We start from the raw sequence: 20,883 nt of genomic DNA, 5'->3' as shown, positions 1-20,883 counted from the left end.
GTACGCGCTAGTACGCACAATGTGATTGCGCCCGCACAGAAGCTGTGCAGGGCGATCGCCGCCCGGTGTCAGCTGATTCTCACAACTGACACCCGGTACTATGTGCCAGGAGAGGTCCCGCACCGCTCCCGGCACATTAAACCCTGAAATGCTGCGATCAAAGTCGAACGCAGCATTTCCGGGGCAGGCAGCAGTAAGAGCGCTCCTCTTACCTTGGATCAGGACCCCACACTGTGTGCGCATGGTCCCTATCGTTGCCATGGTGACCCGATGTCGTCATGACAACATCTGGGTCACCAGGCATCAGCAAGTTAGACTGTGCTCAGTGCACGATCTATCTATCTAACTTGTGTCTGCAGGGGCTGACAGCATGCTGCATCCTTATGCTATGCAAGCGATCAGCCTGCAAAAACTGAAAGTCCCATAGTGGGACAAAGTGTAAAAGTAAAAAACAGTGTAAGAAAGTGGGGGAAAAATTGCAAATATATATATATATATATATATATATATATATATATATATATATATATATATATATATATATATATATATGATAAAAAAATATACTGTACCCATAAATAAATATTATTATGGAAAAAAAGAACAATAAAAGAACACACATTTGGTATTGCCGCATCCGGAACGACCTGACCTATAAAACTGTCCCACTAGTTATCCCCCTAAGTGAATACGGTAAAAAAAAATAATAAAGCATAATTTTTTTGCTTCGTTTTTTATCCTCATACCGCCAAACAAAAAATGGAATAAAACGCGATCAAAAAGACGAATGTAAATAAAAATGGTACCGCTGAAAACGTCATCTTGTCCCACAAAAAGCAAGCCTCCATAAAGCTCCATCAGCCGAAAAATAAGTTATAGCTCTCAGAATAAAGCAATGCAAAAAAATAACTTTTTCTATAAAAGTTTTTATTGTGTAAAAGTGCCAAAACGTAAAAAAAACTATATAAATGTAGTAATTCCTGAATTGCTGATTTTTTTTCATTCTGCCTCCCAAAAATAAGAATAGAAAACAATCAAAAAATGTCACGTGCCAAAAAATGGTACCGATAAAAACGTCATCTCATCCCACAATAAACAAGCTGTCACATGTCTGTCAGCCGAAATTTGGAAAAATGATAGCTCTCAAAATGTGGCGATGCTAGTTTTTGCAATGAAAAGCGTTTTTTAGTGTCTGACAGCCAGGGCTGCGGAGTCGGTAAGCCAAACCTCCAACTCCTACTCCTCATTTTCCATGACTCCGACTCTGACTCCACGACTCCAACTCCCTCATACATGGTTCATGTTTAAGTGATAAATTTAGCGTAGCACAGATTCATCTCAGCTGAAAGTCTAGACCCTTAGATCAGGAATAGGACAGACATTTATAGGACATTTCATAACTTTCCCAAATTCTTATGAAAAAATATTCCCCACAAACTGCATTGAACTACTGTACCCAATTTATTATATATTTTAAGAGTCTAAGTCGGTCCATTTTATACCGACTCCACCAAAGTGGGCTCCGACTCCACGACTCCCGACTCCACAGCCCTGGTCTGGAGAGGCATTAGTGGCCAAGCTACATGGATACTAGCTCTACACAATGAAAGATAAAAGCTCTCATTGCAGGAGAAGTACCATAAATAGAAAAAGCAAGTAAATTGCAAACTTATTTTCATTTTGTCCAACTAATTAAAGAAATTGAATAACTAGAAAATACGCTTTTAAGACCCAACAAAACAGTGATATAAGTGGGTGTCTTTTGTGGATAACTCTTATCTAGTAATCACTGTGCCCTATTATAAAATTACTACATACTGCAGTTCTCCTGTTCAGCCTTAAAGGGTTATTCTCATTATATTAAATGGTTAAAATTGCAAACTGGTTGGAAAAACAAGAAACTTTGCAATATACTTGTTATTTAAAATGAACTCGGACCTCCAAAACTGTTATTTTCTTATTTTTGTTTACTGCTCGCTGCCTAGGTTACCTGCTACTTCTGCAGTCTAACAGCTGTGGTCAGTCTTTTAGGCAAGGAGTTTACAGCACTTACAAGATCTTCGAATAGGGTTTGTAAACGCTGTTTGGAAGCAAGGTGGATCTGGCCAACTTCATTGTCACTCATTCTGCAAAGGAATGGAAACAGAGCAATATGGTTGATAGGGAGCCACTTGCATGTTGGGGCCAGATATTTTTCCTTCACTATAATTTGTAATTCAAGTTTTTCATCAAATAGGAATTTTGTCTTTTCTGCACCAATCATATTTCCCCGATACTTCATTCTAAGGATCTGTGTGAGTTCCTACAGTTTAACCCCCTAATGATCTGTCAGTGAGGGCTTATTCAGGTCTCAGCATTGGGGTATGTAAGAGGTCTTGTGACTAAGTAATTTGCCTTCTGCTGCTGCAAATCTGAAGCATGTGGGCATTGAACTCAGTTTTCATGTTCTGTGTGTACTTCTTTAATTTTCTGTTTGAGACCTTTCTTTTTTTTTTTTAATGGGCTAATTTTAGCCCCTAGTGCATCCACATATTAGGGTCTGGATTACGCCGCTTGCATTGAGGCACAACGAGTCTCTTTTAAAGAGCCCTAGGTTCTCCACATGCTGTTTTTATTGTGCCTCCTTGGCACAGTGTAACAGAGATATCTACCCCTAGAAACATGTAATATTGAATCTGATAGAGCATGGCATCCCAGTGTTTACCTCTGCATTTCTCTTTTTTCCTAGAATAGAACAGGCAGAGGGAATGTATCTCCGAAATGGGTCCGTTGAATGAGGCATATGAAAGCCAAAGATTATGGGGTCTGTCTGGGTTCTATTATGTGTCCAATTATTAAAACAAAAACAAAAAAGTACATCATGCTGAAATTCTTTTTCCCTCTCTATCTAAAAAGGTACTCAGACGGATCCCATAGTAGTTAAAGGAATGCTTCTGTTTGCATCTGCAACCCAACCGATTTGAACATTAAGGCTAAGTGCCCACGATGCAGAAATGCTCCGGATTTTTCCTGAGCGTTTCTGCATCTCCCTGGTAGAAAAAACGCATGTGGATTTTACAGGGACAAGCGTAAGTGAAGCATTTTGATCATGCGATTTTTGCATGCGGGTTGTCAAGCGCTTTCCACTTTCCAAGCTTTCCCCTTGGAAAGTGCTTGACAACTTGGTCACACTATATAAATCCATGCAACCGGCATGGATTTTATATAGTGTGACCAAGTTAGTTAAAAAAAAGAATAAAATGGTAAAAAAAAAACCATTATACTCCCCTTCAGATGGCCCCCGGTCTCCTTATCCGATGCGTCCGGTCTTCCCGTTGTCTTGCGGTTGAGTGAAAGGACCTTCCATGACGTCATTTAGTCATGTGACAGGTCACGCGACTGCCGACGTCAGCGGTCGCGTGACCCGTCACATGACTAAATGACATCATGGCAGTTCCTTTTAGACCATCGCGAGCTGCCGGGGAGCCAGGACTCATCGCTATGGAGACTGGGGGCCATCAGAAGGTGAGTATAATGTATATTTTTTATTTTAATTCTTTTTTTTTTTTTACATGTACTATGGTACCCCGGTCTGGATGAGAGTCTCCTCTTCTCCAGACCCGAATACCATCCGAACATTGAATCGCTTAGTATCCGCATGTGCACATGTAGTGATGCGGATATCAAGCGTTTCAATGCAAGTCAATGGCGGCGAAAACGCCGCGATAACGCAAAATAATTGCTAGTGCTGCGGATTTTTCCGCAATGATAATCCGCAGCGGAGATCTCCGCACCATGTGCACAGCACATGCGGATTATCATTGGGGAACATTGCAGGCCTTCTACCAAGCGTTTTTTAAGCGTTTCTGCAGCGGAATTGCCACTGCGGAAACGCTTAAAAAACGCATAGTAGGCACACAGCCTAAATTCTGCTTGTCTGTTCCTAGAATCATACAGACATAGACGATTAATAAGTTGTTACATAGCAATAGTCAACGGCACTCTGTCTGGTTCTCCATATACAGAGAACCTAATGGTATGCACCTACATACAGTACAGACCAAAAGTTTGGACACACCTTCTCATTTAAAGATTTTTCTGTATTTTCATGACTATGAAAATTGTACATTCACACTGAAGGCATCAAAACTATGAATTCACACATGTGGAATTATATACTTAGCAAAAAAGTGTGAAACAACTGAAAATATGTCTTATATTCTAGGTTCTTCAAAGTAGCCACCTTTTGCTTTGATGACTGCTTTGCACACTCTTGGCATTCTCTTGATGAGCTTCAAGAGGTAGTCACCAGAAATGGTCTTCCAACAATCTTGAAGGAGTTCCCAGAGATGCTTAGCACTTGTTGGCCCTTTTGCCTTCACTCTGCGGCCAGCTCACCCCAAACCATCTCGATTGGGTTCAGGTCTGGTGACTGTGGAGGCCAGGTCATCTGATGTAACATCCCATCACTCTCCATCTTGGTCAAATAGCCTGGAGGTGTGTTTGGGGTCATTGTCCTGTTGAAAAATAAATGATGGTCCAACTAAACGCAAACCGGATGGAATAGCATGCCGCTGCAAGATGCTGTGGTAGCCATGCTGGTTCAGTATGCCTTTTGAATAAATCCCCAACAGTGTCACCAGGAAAGCACCATCACACCTCCTCCTCCATACTTCACGGTGGGAGCCAGGCATGTAGAGTCCATCCGTTCACCTTTTCTGCATCGCACAAAGTCACGGTGGTTGGAACCTAAGATCTCAAATTTGGACTCATCAGACCAAAGCACAGATTTCCACTGGTCTAATGTCCATTCCTTGTGTTCTTTAGCCCAAACAAGTCTCTTCTGCTTGTTGCCTGTCCTTAGCAGTGGTTTCCTAGCAGCTATTTTACCATGAAGGACTGCTGCACAAAGTCTCCTCTTAACAGTTGTTGTAGAGATGTGTCTGCTGCTAGAACTCTCTGTGGCATTGACCTAGTCTCTAATCTGAGCTGCTGTTAACCTGCGATTTCTGTGGCTGGTGACTCAGATAAACTTATCCTCAGAAGCAGAGGTGACTCTTGGTCTTCCTTTCCTGGGGCGGTCCTCATGTGAGCCAGTTTCTTTGTAGCGCTTGATGGTTTTTGCAACTGCCCTTGGGGACACTTTCAAAATTTTCCCAATTTTTCGCACTGACTGACCTTCATTTCTTAAAGTAATGATGGCCACTCATTTTTCTTTACTTAGCTGCTTTTTTCTTGCCATAATACAAATTCTAACAGTCTATTCAGTAGGGCTATCAGCTGTGTATCCACCAGACTTCTGTACAACACAACTGATGGTCCCAACCCCATTTATAAGGCAAGAAATCCCACCTATTAAACCTGACAGGGCACACCTGTGAAGTGAAAACCATTTCTGGTGTCTACCGCTTGAAGCTCATCAAGAGAATGCCAAGAGTGTGCAAACAAGTCATCAAAGCCAAAGGTGGCTAATTTGAGGAACCTAGAATATATGACATATTTTCAGTTGTTTCATACTTTTTTGTTAAGTATATAATTCCACATGTGTTAATTCATAGTTTTGATGCCTTCAGTGTGAATGTACAATTTTCATAGTAATGAAAATACGGGAAAATCTTTAAATGAGAAGGTGTATCCAAACTTTTGGTCTGTACTGTATGCTGCACTCTGTGGGACTACACACCGCGATTGGGATTTGGTGCTGTCATAGCCTCCCAGTAGAATAGATACAGTTGAAACCAGAAGTTTCCATACACTATATAAAAGACACATTTGCATGTTTTTCTCAATATCTGACATGAAATCAGAATAAACCTTTCCCGTTTTAGGTCAATTAGGATTACCATCAATTTTTTATATTTGCCAAATGTCGGAATAATGAGAGAGAGAATGTTTTAAGGCATTTTTATTACTTACTGCAAAGTCAAAAGTTTACATACAGGTGCATCTCACTAAATTAGAATATCATTTACTTCAATACAAAATGTGAAACTCATATATTATATAGAATCATTACAGAGTGATCTATTTCAAGTGTTTATTTCTGTTAATGTTGTTGATTGTGGCTTACAGCCAATGAACACACTAAAGTCATGAGTGGGCCTCTGGCTGAGGCTGAGGCTGTGACCCTCGCTCCACTGCCCCCCAGGTAAGATAACGTACCTGTTCAGACTATAAGTGTCACGCCAGGTGTGGGAAAGACTTAGTTCAACACAGAGGGAAAAGGGAGTCCAGACACTAGGGAAAGGGGAAAGTGGAGACCTCCTAGTCTGATCTGGCATCACCCTGTCTCAACTATCGTCCCTATATTGCCTCTTCAGCAATCTCCACACGCTTGCCTCGCCCTACTCTACCTGGCGTATGGCTGCGGCTAGGGATGGGAGGTGATGAGGACTACTTAACCTCCGCTAAACTCTATAGACAACAAGGGTAGACAAAACGGGGAAAACGGCATAGCTTTAGATGAACTCCAAATAAGCACACGGCCTCAAGCTCCAGAGAGGACAAAGTACTGCTCCTGCTAATCTTCACAAGTAGAAAGGAGTATAACCGGCGACTCCCTCTCAGACACACCAGGTATTTATACACCCAGGCCAGAGAGCTAATTAGCAAGAGAGAGGTAGCCGCTCAGTCCTAAAGACAGCTTCTTAGATAAGAGGCTATCTGCAATGCAAAACGTAGAGATCTCCTGCAACCCACTGCAGGGCGACTGTCTGTCACCTCTGACACACCCGTGATAATAAGATGGACCTCCATCTTATAAAAAATATTTTTTTTCTGTTTTCCACCCCAAAATTTGGGGTGCGTCTTATGGTCCGAAAAATACAGTGATAGTGCCCTGTGTAGACATCTGTGGATGCCTCATACATCAGGAGAATGGGGTCTCTTAACCAGTTTGGCAATCTAGAAAGCACTATGTGAATTGGACAGGAGGCTTCTGTGTCTGTGGCTCTCGCCACTGTAGTTTATGGGAGTTCTGAAACAGACAGAAAGCAAGAAAACCCAGTGGTCTATTGTAGAGAGCCATGTACATGCTTCACCTCTCCCTCTTTAAGACCTATTCACACAATTTTTTAACGAGGCTTTAGAAGAGGATTTTTCTGCAAATCCACATAAAAATGCTTTAAATACTTATTGAATAAGCTTTGTATTTTACTTCAAAATAACGTGAAAAAAACAGCCCTGTGTGCACTAAAGGAGCTTTTCCAATAAAAGCATAGTATAGAGAAAGAGAAGCTGAGCAGAATGATATGTTTGTTGGAAAAGATTCAGTATAACTTGTATTTTATTCATTGAAATGCCTGCTGTTTGTGGACATATTCGTCAAGTGGGTGGTCCTCTACATGCACAGTCACACAGAGAAGACTGTCAATCGCTATACAGCACTGCCCACTGGACTCATATACCCTCAAACACCAGGGATTCCAATGAATAAAATCCAAGTTTTACTGAAACCAATCAAAAATGTACATCAATCTGCTCAGCTCCTCCTGCTCCATAACATCCTGCCTGCAGATCAGATACAAGTTTCAACATGACAGGTTCCCTTTTAATAATTAAAAATCAGGAAAGCAATGCTACTTTAACATTACATGGGTCACTTATTATTTATGCCATTTGATACACACAGCCTGTATTTGTCATAATCATGTTAAGACAGCCATATGCCTTGTGCGAGCATGTATGTGTTCTCTGTAGGGAAAGCAAAATAAGTCTCTGGAAGATATCTTTGGGGGCAGCTTCTGAGAACAAAAGGATCCAGTGTCATGTCCAATCCTTTTTTTTTTTTCTGACCTATTCCTTCAGACCAGTCCGACACCCCCTAAATACATTGTATGGTTGGCTCTTTGGAAAATGGTGGGTTTTGTTTCCCTCTATACCTAGAACATTGCTTCTGACAAAAAGGAAATGTTAATCTCTTCATCCAGTATTGAGTTGTCCAGTGCCGTCTTGTATAGATAAATCATTACATGATAGTTTTGTTAGCCTTTTTATTTTTGTTCAAAGATGGAATTTTTTCAAAAATTTTATGTTTTTCTTCTCAAAAAAATTTTTCTTTGTTTCAAATGTGAATAGTATTACATTAGTAGTGTTCTGTAAAAGTAGAGGAAAGTTTGTAAAATACCCCTGGTTTAATATTTTTAAATTTGATTTATATCTTTTCTTTACATCTTGTTTTTAGAATAGTTTGCTTTGAATCTTCACTTTTCCATGTACCATATTATGTACAGTATACATAGAGGGTATCCTTTCTGAAACATTTTTTTTTCCCCTCCTATAGGGAATGCAGCGGGCAACCAATGTTACCTACCAAGCTCACCATGTCAGCAGGAACAAGAGAGGGCAAGTTCTTGGAACAAGAAGTGGATTTCGGGGTTGCACAGTGTGGCTAACCGGTACACTAATAATTGGTTATAAGCTATAAATATGGGCAGTAACTGTAACATCTATATGGACGACAACATATGTTTATGATTGATTATTGTAAAAAAAAATCTGCTATGGTGCTAGTTGAAATTAGGGGTCAAATAGCATTGGCTATATGTAGCAATAATTTAGGAATTTCTATAGCATTTGCTAGGGATCCAAGGTATAACGTTTCTCCTTGCAAAGAGTGACATGTCAAGGTGAGCAGACTTTCAAGCCTTGCAATGCACCTCAGTGAAATTTTCACCTTTCCTATAACTTCCCACAGTCTGTTTCCAATACTTTCCTGTCTTCATTGTGTTTAATATTGCAAGAAATTCTACTGCATAAGCTCAAGCACTAAAGCCTAAGGCTATGTTCACACGTTGCGTTTTTGTTGCGTTTTTCCCGCAGGCAAAACCTGCTCTCTTGGCAGTAAAGATGCTGCTTACAGGTTTTGCTGCATTTTTCTAAGGTACATTTGTTTCTTGTGCATGCTGATAAAGTTTAGTGCAAAAAAAAAAACATCATTCAACTTCCTCAGGTTTTTGCACCAAAAATGCAGCAAAACCTGATACCTGCGTTTGTTGCTGCTTTTTACACTGAGCCATTGCTTTCTATGGCTGTGTGCCCATGATGTGTTTTTTAAGCGTTTTTGCAGCGTTTTTGCCGCAATTAAAAAACGCATGGTAGAAGGCCTACCATGTCCCCCAATGATAATCCGCATGTGCTGTACACATGCTGCGGACATTTCCGCTGCGGATTATCATTGCGGAAAAAAACGCAGCACTACCAATTATTTAGCGGAAGTGCTGCGTTTTCGCCACCATTGACTTGCATTAGAACGCGCCAATTCCGCAAGACTGCATCTGTACTTGCGTAATTGGCGCGTTCTAATGTGCGGATGGTACCCGGGTGTGGAGGAGAGGAGAGTCTCATCCACACCCAGGTACCATTAAAAAAGCTGTAAAAAAAATAATAAAATAAAAAATAAATGTATACTTACCTTCTGGCGGCCCGCTGTGCGCTCCTCCTTGCTTCCCGACACTTCGCGATGGAATGAAGGACCTGCGCTGACGTCAGAGTCATGTGACGGGTCACGCGACGCTGACGTCGGCAGGTCCTTCACTCTACCACTGCCGGCAGCCGGGACCGAGCGAAGCAAGACACCGGGGACCATCAGAGGGTAAGTATATATTTATTTTTTGACATTCTCTCGGGTCACACTATATAAATCCATGCTGTTTGCATGGATTTATATAGTGTGACCAAGTTGAAAAGCACTTTCCAAGTGATGCTAAAATCGCTTGGAAAGCGCTTGACAACCCGCATGCGGAAATGCATGTGAAGAACACTTCACTTCCGCATATCCCTGGCAGGAAAAACGCCTGTACAATCCGCATGCGTTTTTTTCTGCCAGGGAGATGCAGAAACGCTCAGGAAAAAATCCGGAGCATTTCTGCATCGTGTGCACATAGCCTATGGGTGAAAAAACGCTGAAAGAAGTGACATGCTGCATTTTGCAAAAATGCAGCAGTTTTCCAAGTCAATCAGGAAAAAAAACGTGTGTGCAGGAGATATCTGAAGTCTCATAGCCTTTGCTGATACTGTAAAACACAGCTTAGAATTTGCATAAAAACCGCAGGAAATCCCCCCCCCCAGCAAAAACGCAACGTGTGAACACAGCCTAAGGGGGTGTGAGGTTGTGCTGTCAGCTGTGTCCTTGTGCGCTAAGTGTATGGCTATGTGCCCACGATGCAGAAATGAAGCAGAAAATTTCTCCATCATTTCTGCATCTCCCTGGCAGGAAAAACGCATGCAGATTGTGCATGCGTTTTTCCTGCCAGGGACATGCGGATATGAAGCGTTATTCACATGCGTTTCTGCATGCGGATTGACAAGCGCTTTCCAGGCGATTTTAGCATCACTTGGAAAGTGCTTGACAACTAGGTCACACTATATAAATCCATGCAACCAGCATGGATTTATATAGTGTGACCGTAAGAATGTTTAAAAATAAAAAAAATAAACCTATACTTACCCTCCGATGGCCCGGGGTGTGTAGCTGCGCTCGCTCCTGTCTGCCAGCTGATCGCGGGACACTGCACTGAAGGGCCTGCGGTCACATGACTGTGACGTCACCGAAGGTCCTGCAGTCCTGCCCGCAAGCAAAGGGAAGGAGACCGGGGGCCGTCGGAAGGTGAATATAAACTTTATTTTTTATTTTATTCTTTTTTTAACAGGTACAATGGTACCCAGGTCTGGAGGAGAGTCTTCTCTCCTCCAGAACTGGGTACCATCCGCACATTGAAACGCATATAATCCGTGAGTACAAATGTACTGACACGGATTATGTGCGTCTCAATGCAAGTCAATGGCGGCGATTACGCCGCGCTTCCGCCAAATTAATGGACATGTTGCGGATTTTTGAACGCAGCATAAACGCTGTGGAAAAATCCGCAGCATGGGCATAGAACTTGCGGAATCCCCTTGGGGGCCATGGGGTGCGGATTACCTAGCGTTTAACAAGCATTTATGCTGCGGAAATGCCGCAGCATATACGCTTGAAAAACGCTACGTGGGCACTTAACTATATATAGTTATCTGTAATAATACAGCGAGTAACACTAAGGGGCTGCCTACAGTTGTCTTTGGATTGTATGTAAAAAAATGTACTGTAAAATAGTTAATCTTGCCGTCAGTTTTACTATTATCACCATTTTGCTTTGCACTATACACCATTGAATTTGATATAATTTGTCAGAAAATAGGTAATAGTAATATCCCCAGCATTTTGTATTTTAATCAGCCTTCCTATTCTTGTATTTTGTTCCCAGGCCTTTCTGGTGCTGGAAAGACCACAGTCAGCATGGCGCTGGAGGAGTATTTGGTGTGTCATGGCATTCCTTGCTATACTTTAGATGGGGACAACATACGTCACGGGCTGAGCAAAAATCTTGGTTTCACGCAGGAAGACAGAGAAGAAAATATCCGCCGCATTGCTGAGGTTGCCAAGCTGTTTGCTGATGCTGGTCTTGTGTGCATTACTAGTTTCATATCTCCATATGCCAAGGTAAATCTTTCCCAGATTTAGGACTGGGACCTCATGGAAAAAAAATCTTCGGCACACAAAAGAGAATAATGTTAAACTTGTTAGTTTATTTCTCAGTCGCAAAAAGATTTATTTTCGGCCTATTTGGGCCTTTATTACTTTTTATCTGCATAGTAAGGCTAAGTGCCCACGATGCAGAAATGCTGCATATTTTTTCCGCTTCTCCCTGGCAGGAAAAACGCATGCGGATTTTACATGCGTTTTTCCTGCCAGGTAGAAGCGTTTATCAAGCATTTTTGCATGCATTTCTGCATGCGTGTTATCAAGCGCTTTTCCAAGCGATTTTAGCATCACTTGGAAACGTCGGCGGTCGCGTGACCTGTCACATGACTAAATGACGTCATGGCAGGTCCTTTCACACCACCGCGAGCCATACAACAGACCAGACGCATCGCTGAGGAGACCGGGGGACATCGGAAGGTAAGCATAATCTTTATTTTTTATTTTAAATTCTTTTTTTTTAACAGGTACTATGGTACCCGGGTACCATCCGCACATTGAACCGTATGATATCCGCTTGTGCAAATGCATTCATACGGATATCATGCGGTTCAATGCAAGTCAATGGCGGCAATTACGCTGCGTGTCCGCAAAATTAATGGACATGCTGAGGATTTTTCCGCAATGATAATCCGCAGTGGAAATTTCTGCAGCATGTGCACAGCACTTGTGGATTATCATTGGGGACTAGTGTTGAGCGAGTATGTTCTATTAACCCTTTCGCTGAGTATGCTCGGGCCGAGCTCCGAGTATTTTCAGCTGCTCGGTGATATGGTTGAATCGCTCCCTTGTGCATGATTTGCAACTGTTTGACAGTTTTATTACATGTAAGGAATGTCTATTTCTTACACATTCCTCACATGTAATAAAACTGTAAAACAGTTGCAAATCATGCACACCGGAGCGATTCAACCATATCACCGAGCAGCTGTAAATATTCGGAGCTCGGCCCGAGCATACTCGGACAGAACATACTCGCTCAACACTATTGGGGACCATTGGGCACATATTACCAAGCGTTTTTTAAGTGTTTTCGCTGCGGAAATTCCACTGCAAAAACGCTTGAGAAACGTGAGGTGGGCACGCAGCCTAATAACACAAACAGATATACTAATACTAGTATACACCAAACAAAAATAAAAAACATCAAAGGACCGGGACCTAACATGTATATGAAGCTCTTCTAATAAAGTGATTATAAATAAGTTTCTCCAATCTTCAGCTCAGTCCACTAATCAGCCAAGTACTAGCAATAGGTTGTCGGTGTAGGGTCTCATTCAGATGTCCATGTTACATGTATTTTTCACAGATAAATCACGCACCCATTCTAATCTATGCTGCTATTTATATGTCTATTTTTTTTCTTGCAGCACTGATGAAAAGTACCAAGACAAGTCAATGGGTCTGTGAAAACACGGACAGCACACAGATTGCATCCGTGTGCAATCCATGTGCTGTTAGTGATTAACATAGTAATGGATAGGAGAAGCTTTGTAATTTTATCTACCGTATATTCCGGCGTATAAGACGACCTGGTGTATAAGACGACCCCCTTACTTTCCTGTTAAAATATAGAGTTTAGGATATATTCACCGTATAAGACTACCCCTTTTCCAACGCATACCAAACACCGGTAAAAATTAAAAAAAAACAGATTTGAATTTAACATGGTCCTTTTTTAATTTAAATTCTTATGACATGCAGGTATATAGCAGGAAAACTGTCACTCATAAACATATTAAAATAGGGGGGACCACACGTCATTTTTTGGGGGGGTCCCCCATTCTAATAGCTAGTAAAGGCTAGGTATTCAGCTGGGGGCTGATATTAGTAGCCTGGGAAGCTCCGTGGGTATTACCCCCTTCCCAGGCTTCAAACATCTGCCCCAGCCGTCTGCTTAACCTCCGCTAGAGACTATAATGATGGTGGATCCCACGCCAATTTTCTTTTTAAAAAATCCTTTATTTTAACACTAAATGACAATTGAGGGGTTAATAAAGATGCAGTCCCTAAATTATTAATGTTGTAATTAATTTTTCCCAAAAATGTTGACGTGGGGCTTCGCCATATTTTTGTGTCCAGCCAGGTACAGCAGGCAGGAACGGGCTGCCCCCAACCACCAGCTGCCTATTTGTACCTGGCCGGACACAACAATATAGGGAAGCCCTTTTTTTTTAAAATTATTTCATGAAATAATTAAAAAAAAAAAATACGTGGGGCTTCGCCCTATTTTTGTGTCCAGCCAGGTACAACTAGGCAGCTGGGGGCTGGAATCTGCAGCGCAGGGAGGCCCAAGCTTTCTGGGCCCCCCCCGCTGCAAATTGCAGTCCGCAGCCACCCCGGAAAATGGCGCGTTCATAGAAGCGCCATCTTCTGGCGCTGTACCCAACTCATCCAGGGCCCTGGTGCGGTGGCTCACTGGGTAATAAAGGGGTTAGGGCCAGCTTGGCATTATCAGCTGGCCCTAAGCCCGAAATTCATGGGGTCACGCCAATATTAGACATGACCACCATGAATTTCTAGTAAAGTAATTAAAAAAAACACAACACCCAGAAAAAAGTCCTTTAATTGAAATAAAGACACAATTCTTTATTGTTCTAAATTAAACCATACTTACAGTCACGCCCATTCCAGCTGAAGCCAACGATCTCCTGCAATAAAAGTAAAATAATAAAGCAACATCATCCTTACCTCTCCATGGTTCCCAGGACCGGTCCAGCTCTGCTACATTCACATGACAGGCTGCACCGCAGCAGAACGCTGCCGTTCAGCTTGCCATGCGGCAGACACTGAGAAGCGCAGGCATGCTTGTGCTCCTCAGTGTCTGACTGTGACGGCATCCAGATGAGCCGAGATCATGTCCAATGAACTCGGCTCACCTCATGCACGTCACTGACAGCGTGGGAAAATTCTCCTGCTCCCCGCATGCGCAGTAGAAGTTTCCCACGCTGTCAGTGACGGACGTCCAGGAGGTGAGCTGAGTTCATTGTCGGCTCATCTGGATGCCGTCAGTCAGACACTGAGGAGCACAAGCATGCCTGCGCTTCTCAGTGTCTGCTGGATGGCAGCGTTCTGCTGCGGTCCAGCCTGTCATCTCGATGTAGCAGAGCTGGAGCTGTCCTGGGAACCATGGAAAGGTAAGGATGAGGTTGCTTTATTATTTTTCTTTTATTGCAGGAGATCGTTGGCTTCAGCTGGAATGGGTGTGATGGTAAGTATGGTTTAATTTAGAACAATAAAGATTTGTGTCTTTATTTCAATTAAAGGACTTTATTCTGGGTGTTTGTGTTTTTTTTAACTTTGACTATGGGGTTAGTAATGGGGGTGTCTTATAGACCCCTCTCCATTACTAACCTGGGCTTGATGTCAGCTGGCATTATAAGCTGACATCAACCCCAGCCCTATTACCCCACTGCCACCGCTACAGGGCAGTGGGAAGAGCGAGGCTAAGTGCCAGATTTGGCGCATCCTATGGATGCGCCATTTCTGGGGCGGCTGAGGGCTGGTGTTTCTAGTCTGGGAGGGGGCCAATATTCATGGCTCCCTTCCTGGGCTATTAATATCAGCCCCCAGCTGTCTGCCTAGCCTTTGCTAGCTATTAAAATAGGGGGGACCCCACGTCATTTTTTTGGGGGGGTCCCCCATTTTAATAGCTAGTAAAGGCTAGGTGTTCAGCTGGGGGCTGATATTAGTAGCCTGGGAACCTCCATGGGTATTACCCCCTTCCCAGGCTTCAAACATTTGCCCCAGCCGTCTGCTTAACCTTCGCTAGAGACTAAAATTAAGGGGAACCCCACGCCAATTTTTTTTTTAATAAATCCGTTATTTTAACACTAGATGACAAGTACAGTAACCAGCACTGTCACTGTACTTCATATATATGTGACTGACATGTTTCTATCTATCTAATCTATGTGTGATGCTCTATTCTTTCTATTCTAAATTGTCGGGTGCCGGCTTATGCCGCTGCTGAATTGCCGGCTTTTCATATATTGTCACAGAAGCGATGCGAACTTCCCTGCTCCGGACACAGCGCACCGCTTCTGTGACAAGTGAAAGCTGTTGGCACAGAAGCCCTGCGCTGTGTCCGGAGCTGGGAATACGCAGCGATGTGTCCGTTTCAGCACAGAAGCGCTGACTGTCTGGACCTACCGCCGCCGTATTTTAACTCCCTCCACCTTATATTAACTCCGACATGGCAGGGATACGGCCACGGCAGCTTATTAACACCCCCAGAGTATCCCCGCATGTCAATTTCTGAAAGTTCAAAAGCATTACCGGCGTATAAGACGACCCCAGACTAGACAGAAGATTTTTCAGTCTTCAAAAGTCGTCTTATACGCCGGAATATACGGTATTTATCCATATGTGAAAAAACTAACTAAACACTGATGACACTCTTGTAAGTTTTCATTTTTTTTTACGTATGTGAAAGACACTGATGTCTGACTGAGGCATAATGCAGAACAGGTCCTCCAGATCTAGACATGATAAACGTGGACCCATCCTTTGTTAACTCTTTGCATATAGTAAAAGGGGGTTTTCTAACATTGAGAACAGTTATTCTCAAATTCTTTCATGTCCGTAGCACCTTTAGAAATACATTTACTTAGGTATTGAACATGTCGCTAATTTTCTATTTTACCTGCTATATGTGTGTGTGTATGTATATATATATATATATATATATATATATATATATATATATATATATATATATATATATATATATATATATATATATATATATATATATATATACAATATGTGTGTATAGATATATGTAAATTTTGTAATGTAATCGCTGCCTCTGCCAAATCGCTGGATCCAGACCGCTTTAGTGCCACAGCACTCCTTGGATACTGTAAAGGAAAATCTGCCTCTTCTTGTAAAGATGGTGAGTGCGCAGTGTGGTCCAGTGGTGCAACAATGAGGCTGGCCCAGAATGCTAGTCCTCTATCAGCAGCACACTTCCCCCTAGCAGTCAAGAAGCTGGGTGTCAGGAAATGGGTTCTCTCCAAAAAATCAATCACGGGACAACACCTTTAAACCCCTTTACGACCTTTGGCGTATTGGTACGTCATGGTGATCGCCACCGGGAGCTTGACTTAAGTGATAGTCGAGTCATGGCCCGTGGCGGTGCCTTCACCACCCCAGGCTCTTTAACCCCCGAAATGCCATGATCAATAGTGATCACAGCATTTAGGAGGCTGGGATAGGGAGGGGGCTCCCTCTCTCTCATGATCGGCACCCCCACGACATCATCGCGGGCTGCCCCTCATTGCCATTGCAACCCAAGGTGACATGGTGACCTCCGGGTAAGCCAGCTATGGCGTGCGTGTTAGATCATGCTGAGAGCATGGTCTAAAAGGCGTTCTGTCAGTGGCTCCCATAGAGGAACTAAGTAAAAAAAAGTTTAAAAAGACACTTAAAATATTTAAAACAAAATAAATAAAAAATATTATATGTATACATATATTTATGTAAAAACAAAAATAAACAAAAAAAGGACACACATTTGTTATTGCCGCATCCGGAACGACCCGATCTATAAAAACTGTCACGCTATTTAACCCATTCAGTGAACACCGTAAAAAAAAATTGTGGCAAAAAACTATGCTTTTTCATTAAACCATCGAACAAAAAGTGAAATAAAACGTGATCAAATAGACAAATGTAAAAAAAATGGTACCTCTGAAAATGTCATCTTGTCCCGCAAAAAACAAGCCAGTATACAGCTCCGTCAGCGGAGAAGTAAAAAAGCTATACCTCTCAGAATACAGATGCAAAAACAATTTTTTTCCGTAAAATAGTTTTTATTGTGCAAAACCTAAAACAAACAATACAAAGGTGGTACTCGTACTGACCCGATGAATAAAGCTGCCTTATCCATTTTACCACACGCGGAACAGCATTATAAAACAAAACAATAAACAATTCCTGAATTGTTGGTTTTTGTTCATTCTGCCTCCCAAAAATCGGAATAGAAAGTGATCAAAAAATGTCATGTGCCCGAAAATGGTACCAATAAAAACGTCCGCTTAGTCCCGCAAAAAACATGACTCTGTCGGCAGAAATATGGAAAAATAATAGCTCTCAAAATATGGCAATAAAGAGCATTTTTTAGTGTGTGACAGCACCCAAACATAAAAAAAAAAACGATACAAATCAGGTATCACTGTAATCGCTTATCCACACGAACACCGTAAAAAATAAATGAAACCAATTCTTTATTTGCTTCGGCTTGACTCGCATTTATCCTGCACTCTACTCTGAGCGCTTACATCGGGGTTTCCCTGTAAATCTCTGAAATATGTGATTGACAGAACCCCCGGCGGAACATTACCTATAATGAGGCAGTGGACACTTTGGACGCTGCTAAGGTGCGGCGGTGTCCATCTTTTCCGGCCTGCACAAAAGCGCAGTCGGCCACAGTTTTCTCCACCTCTGAAAAGCCAGACACCGCTAACCAGAGGCCAAAGTACTCAGCGTAGAGCGCAGGATAAATGTGTTCCAAATTGTTTTCTACCCAAAAAATGCCACCAATAAAAGCTTCAATTCAACCCACAAAAAGCAAGTTCCCACTCAAATCCCTCACCTGTTAACAGAAATACAGGGGGTGTCCAAGTTACTGGTAGCACAAGGGCTCTGGAAAAGCTACATGGCTCCCATCTAAAGAAATCTACCGATATCTGCGCTCCTAAATCCAAATGACCTCTCCCTTCTGAGCCCCACAGTGTGCCTAAACCGCAGTTAGTACTCACATGTTTGACATTAACGTAGTGAGGAGAGCCCACTTAATTTATGGGTGCGTGGAGCACAAGCTGGGCACAATGTATTGGGATAGTGGCATATTTGCAATTTTCACTCTGCAACTTAAACTGCGTGTTTGTTTCTGGAAACAACCATAGCTAAAAATCTTCACTATACCAATAAATAAATTCCCAGCGGGGTGTAAATTCCACTAAGGGGTAATTTGAGGGGGGTTTCAACTGTTTAGGCACACCAGGGGCTCTGCAAAGGGAGTCCACAAAATATTCTAGAAAGATCTGCTATGCAAACGTCAAACAACGCTCCTTCCCTCCCGAGCCCTGCTGTGTTGCCAAACAGTACTGTACCGCCTTTTATGGGGTATTGTCATATTCAGAAGAAAGAGTTTAACACATTATGGGTCTTTTTTACCCATTTCCCCCTGTGAAAATAAAAAAAGGGGCTAAAACAGTATTTTAGTGATTTAAAAATGTAATTATTAGTTCTTCACTACAGAGTGGTATAAAATTCTGTGATACACCTGTGGTGTCAATATCTTCACTGCATCACTAGATGTATTCATTGAGGCATACAGTTTGTATAATGGGGTCACATATAGAGGATTCTGCTGTTCTGGCACCTCAGGGTCTCTGCCAATATGACATGACACCCGCAAACCATTCCAGTAAAATATATAGGATATTGGCATAATCAGGAGAAATTGTGTAACAAATTGTGGTCCATTTCCTCCTAATAGCCCTTTTGAAAAATTAAAAACTCGTGGCTAAAACAACGTTTTAGTGGAAAAAAATTAAATTTTTCATTTCCACAGCCCAGTGTTACACAATTCTTTGAATCATCTGTGGGTTTAAATGTCTAAAATGCTCACTACATCCCTAGATAAATTCCTTAAGAGGTATACTTCCTGAAATGTGCAAATGTGGTCACGTGGGTGGTACCTGCCATTTTGGCGCCAAAGCGGCTCTTCAAATGCAACATGGCGCCTGCAGTCTATTCTTGCCAAATCTGCCCAAACAGTAGTTTTCCCCCACATATGGGGTATCTGTATACTTAGGAGAAATTGCACAACAAATTATATGGTTCATATTATCCTGTTACCCTTGTGAAAATTAACAATTTGGGGCTAAATCAACATTTTTGTGGGAAAAATGTGATTTTTATTTTTTCCCCCATAGCACAACTTAATAAAATTCTATGAGGGGTTTCCACTGATTAGGCACATCAGGGACTCTGCAAACACGACGTGGTGTTCGCTATCGACTCCAGCCAATTTTATGCTCCAAAAGTCAAACGTACTCCTTCCCATCTGAGCCCTGCCGTGCGCCCAAGCAGTAGTTTTCCACCACATATGGGGTATCTGCATACTCATGAGAAATTGCACAACAAATTGTATGGTCCAGTTTCTCCTGTTCCCCTTGTGAAAATGCAAAATTTGGGGCTAAAGGAACATTTTGGTGGGGAAAAATAAAATTTTCATTTTTTCCTTTTACGTTGCTTTAATTCCTGTGAAGCATCTGAAGGGTTAATAAACTCCTTGAATGTGGTTTTGAGTACATTGACGGGTGCAGTTTTTAAAATGGTGTCACTTTTGGGTATTTTCTGTCACGCAGGCTCCTCAGAGTAACTTCAAATGGGATTTGGTTTTCACAAATAAACGCAAAAAATATCGGCCTAAATTTACCACTAACATAAAGTACAATGTGTCACAAAATAACAGACCCAGAATCACTGGAATGTTGGAATGTGTTGAAGCGTTCCAGAGTTGTTACCTCATAAATTGACACTGGTCAGAATTGTAAAATTTGGCCTGGTCAGGAAGGTGAAAACATGCTGGGTGGTGAAGGGGTTAAAGGGACTTTGTCAGCACAATGCCTGTTCAAACTAAGTACCGCTGCTCGGTGCACCATGACACGGCCAATCATTTTAAATATATAATGCAGGTAAACCGTATGCAACAGCGGAGACACAGGTAGAACAACAGTATATTTATTTTATTTAACAACTAATATTAATTGTAAAACATGTATTATATTGTAACAATTTCTTTACAACGTTTGACAGTAAAATAAGCAGGAAATCACGTAATTTATTCTGTTATCAGAATACACTAGAATTCAGGGGCTGGTAGTTTAAAATTATATAGTGGGCAAGGGGCAGTCTTTTAAAGCTTTGGCAATACTCTGTTCCTATCACAACTCGCTGCCTTTTTCCCCCGTAACTCCCTATCCACTTTCGTGATGCCACTCTGGCGTCTGCTGGTCCCTGTCTGACTACTGTCTTTCCCTCTATCCGTGCCTGGTACCATATGTTCCTGTCAGAGGTAACGGCCCTTCTCGTGCGCCCTTCATGGTTGCCGACCCGACCGTGAATCTCCGATCTGACACCTCCGAAGCTTCTGTAGCGTCCTGTCACTGGTGCACATGTCTGAGAACCGTGCCGCCGCAACCTGTTCCTGTTCTGTCGACCGACGTCACCCGGGTGAAGAACCTTGACTGGCGTCGCTTAGGTCTTTTGGGCTTGACCGTCGATGGCTGGGCGGATATGCTGCACCTTTCTTCCTGACAGGAGCTTCGGACGCTGCTGTTGCTCCTCCCGTTTCTCTCTTCTATGTCAGA

The 20,883-nt window shown here is 42.2% G+C and overlaps 1 protein-coding gene across 1 annotated transcript in view; it reads left to right on the top strand.

Moving 5' to 3' along the window:
* Positions 1-20,883, top strand: part of PAPSS1 (3'-phosphoadenosine 5'-phosphosulfate synthase 1) — a 132,894-nt gene that overhangs the window by 11,763 nt on the left and 100,248 nt on the right. Inside the window, exons 2-3 of the mRNA XM_073639675.1 lie at positions 8,261-8,375; positions 11,223-11,458. Coding sequence (XP_073495776.1) covers positions 8,261-8,375; positions 11,223-11,458 — 351 coding nt within the window. The remainder of the gene's footprint in view (positions 1-8,260; positions 8,376-11,222; positions 11,459-20,883) is intronic.

This window comes from Phyllobates terribilis, unplaced genomic scaffold (genome assembly GCF_046119375.1).
Source record: "Phyllobates terribilis strain yellow unplaced genomic scaffold, ASM4611937v1 Scaffold_1__5_contigs__length_1240528914, whole genome shotgun sequence".
Lineage (NCBI taxonomy): Eukaryota > Metazoa > Chordata > Amphibia > Anura > Dendrobatidae > Phyllobates > Phyllobates terribilis.
This window is presented reverse-complemented; position numbering and strand designations above follow the sequence as displayed.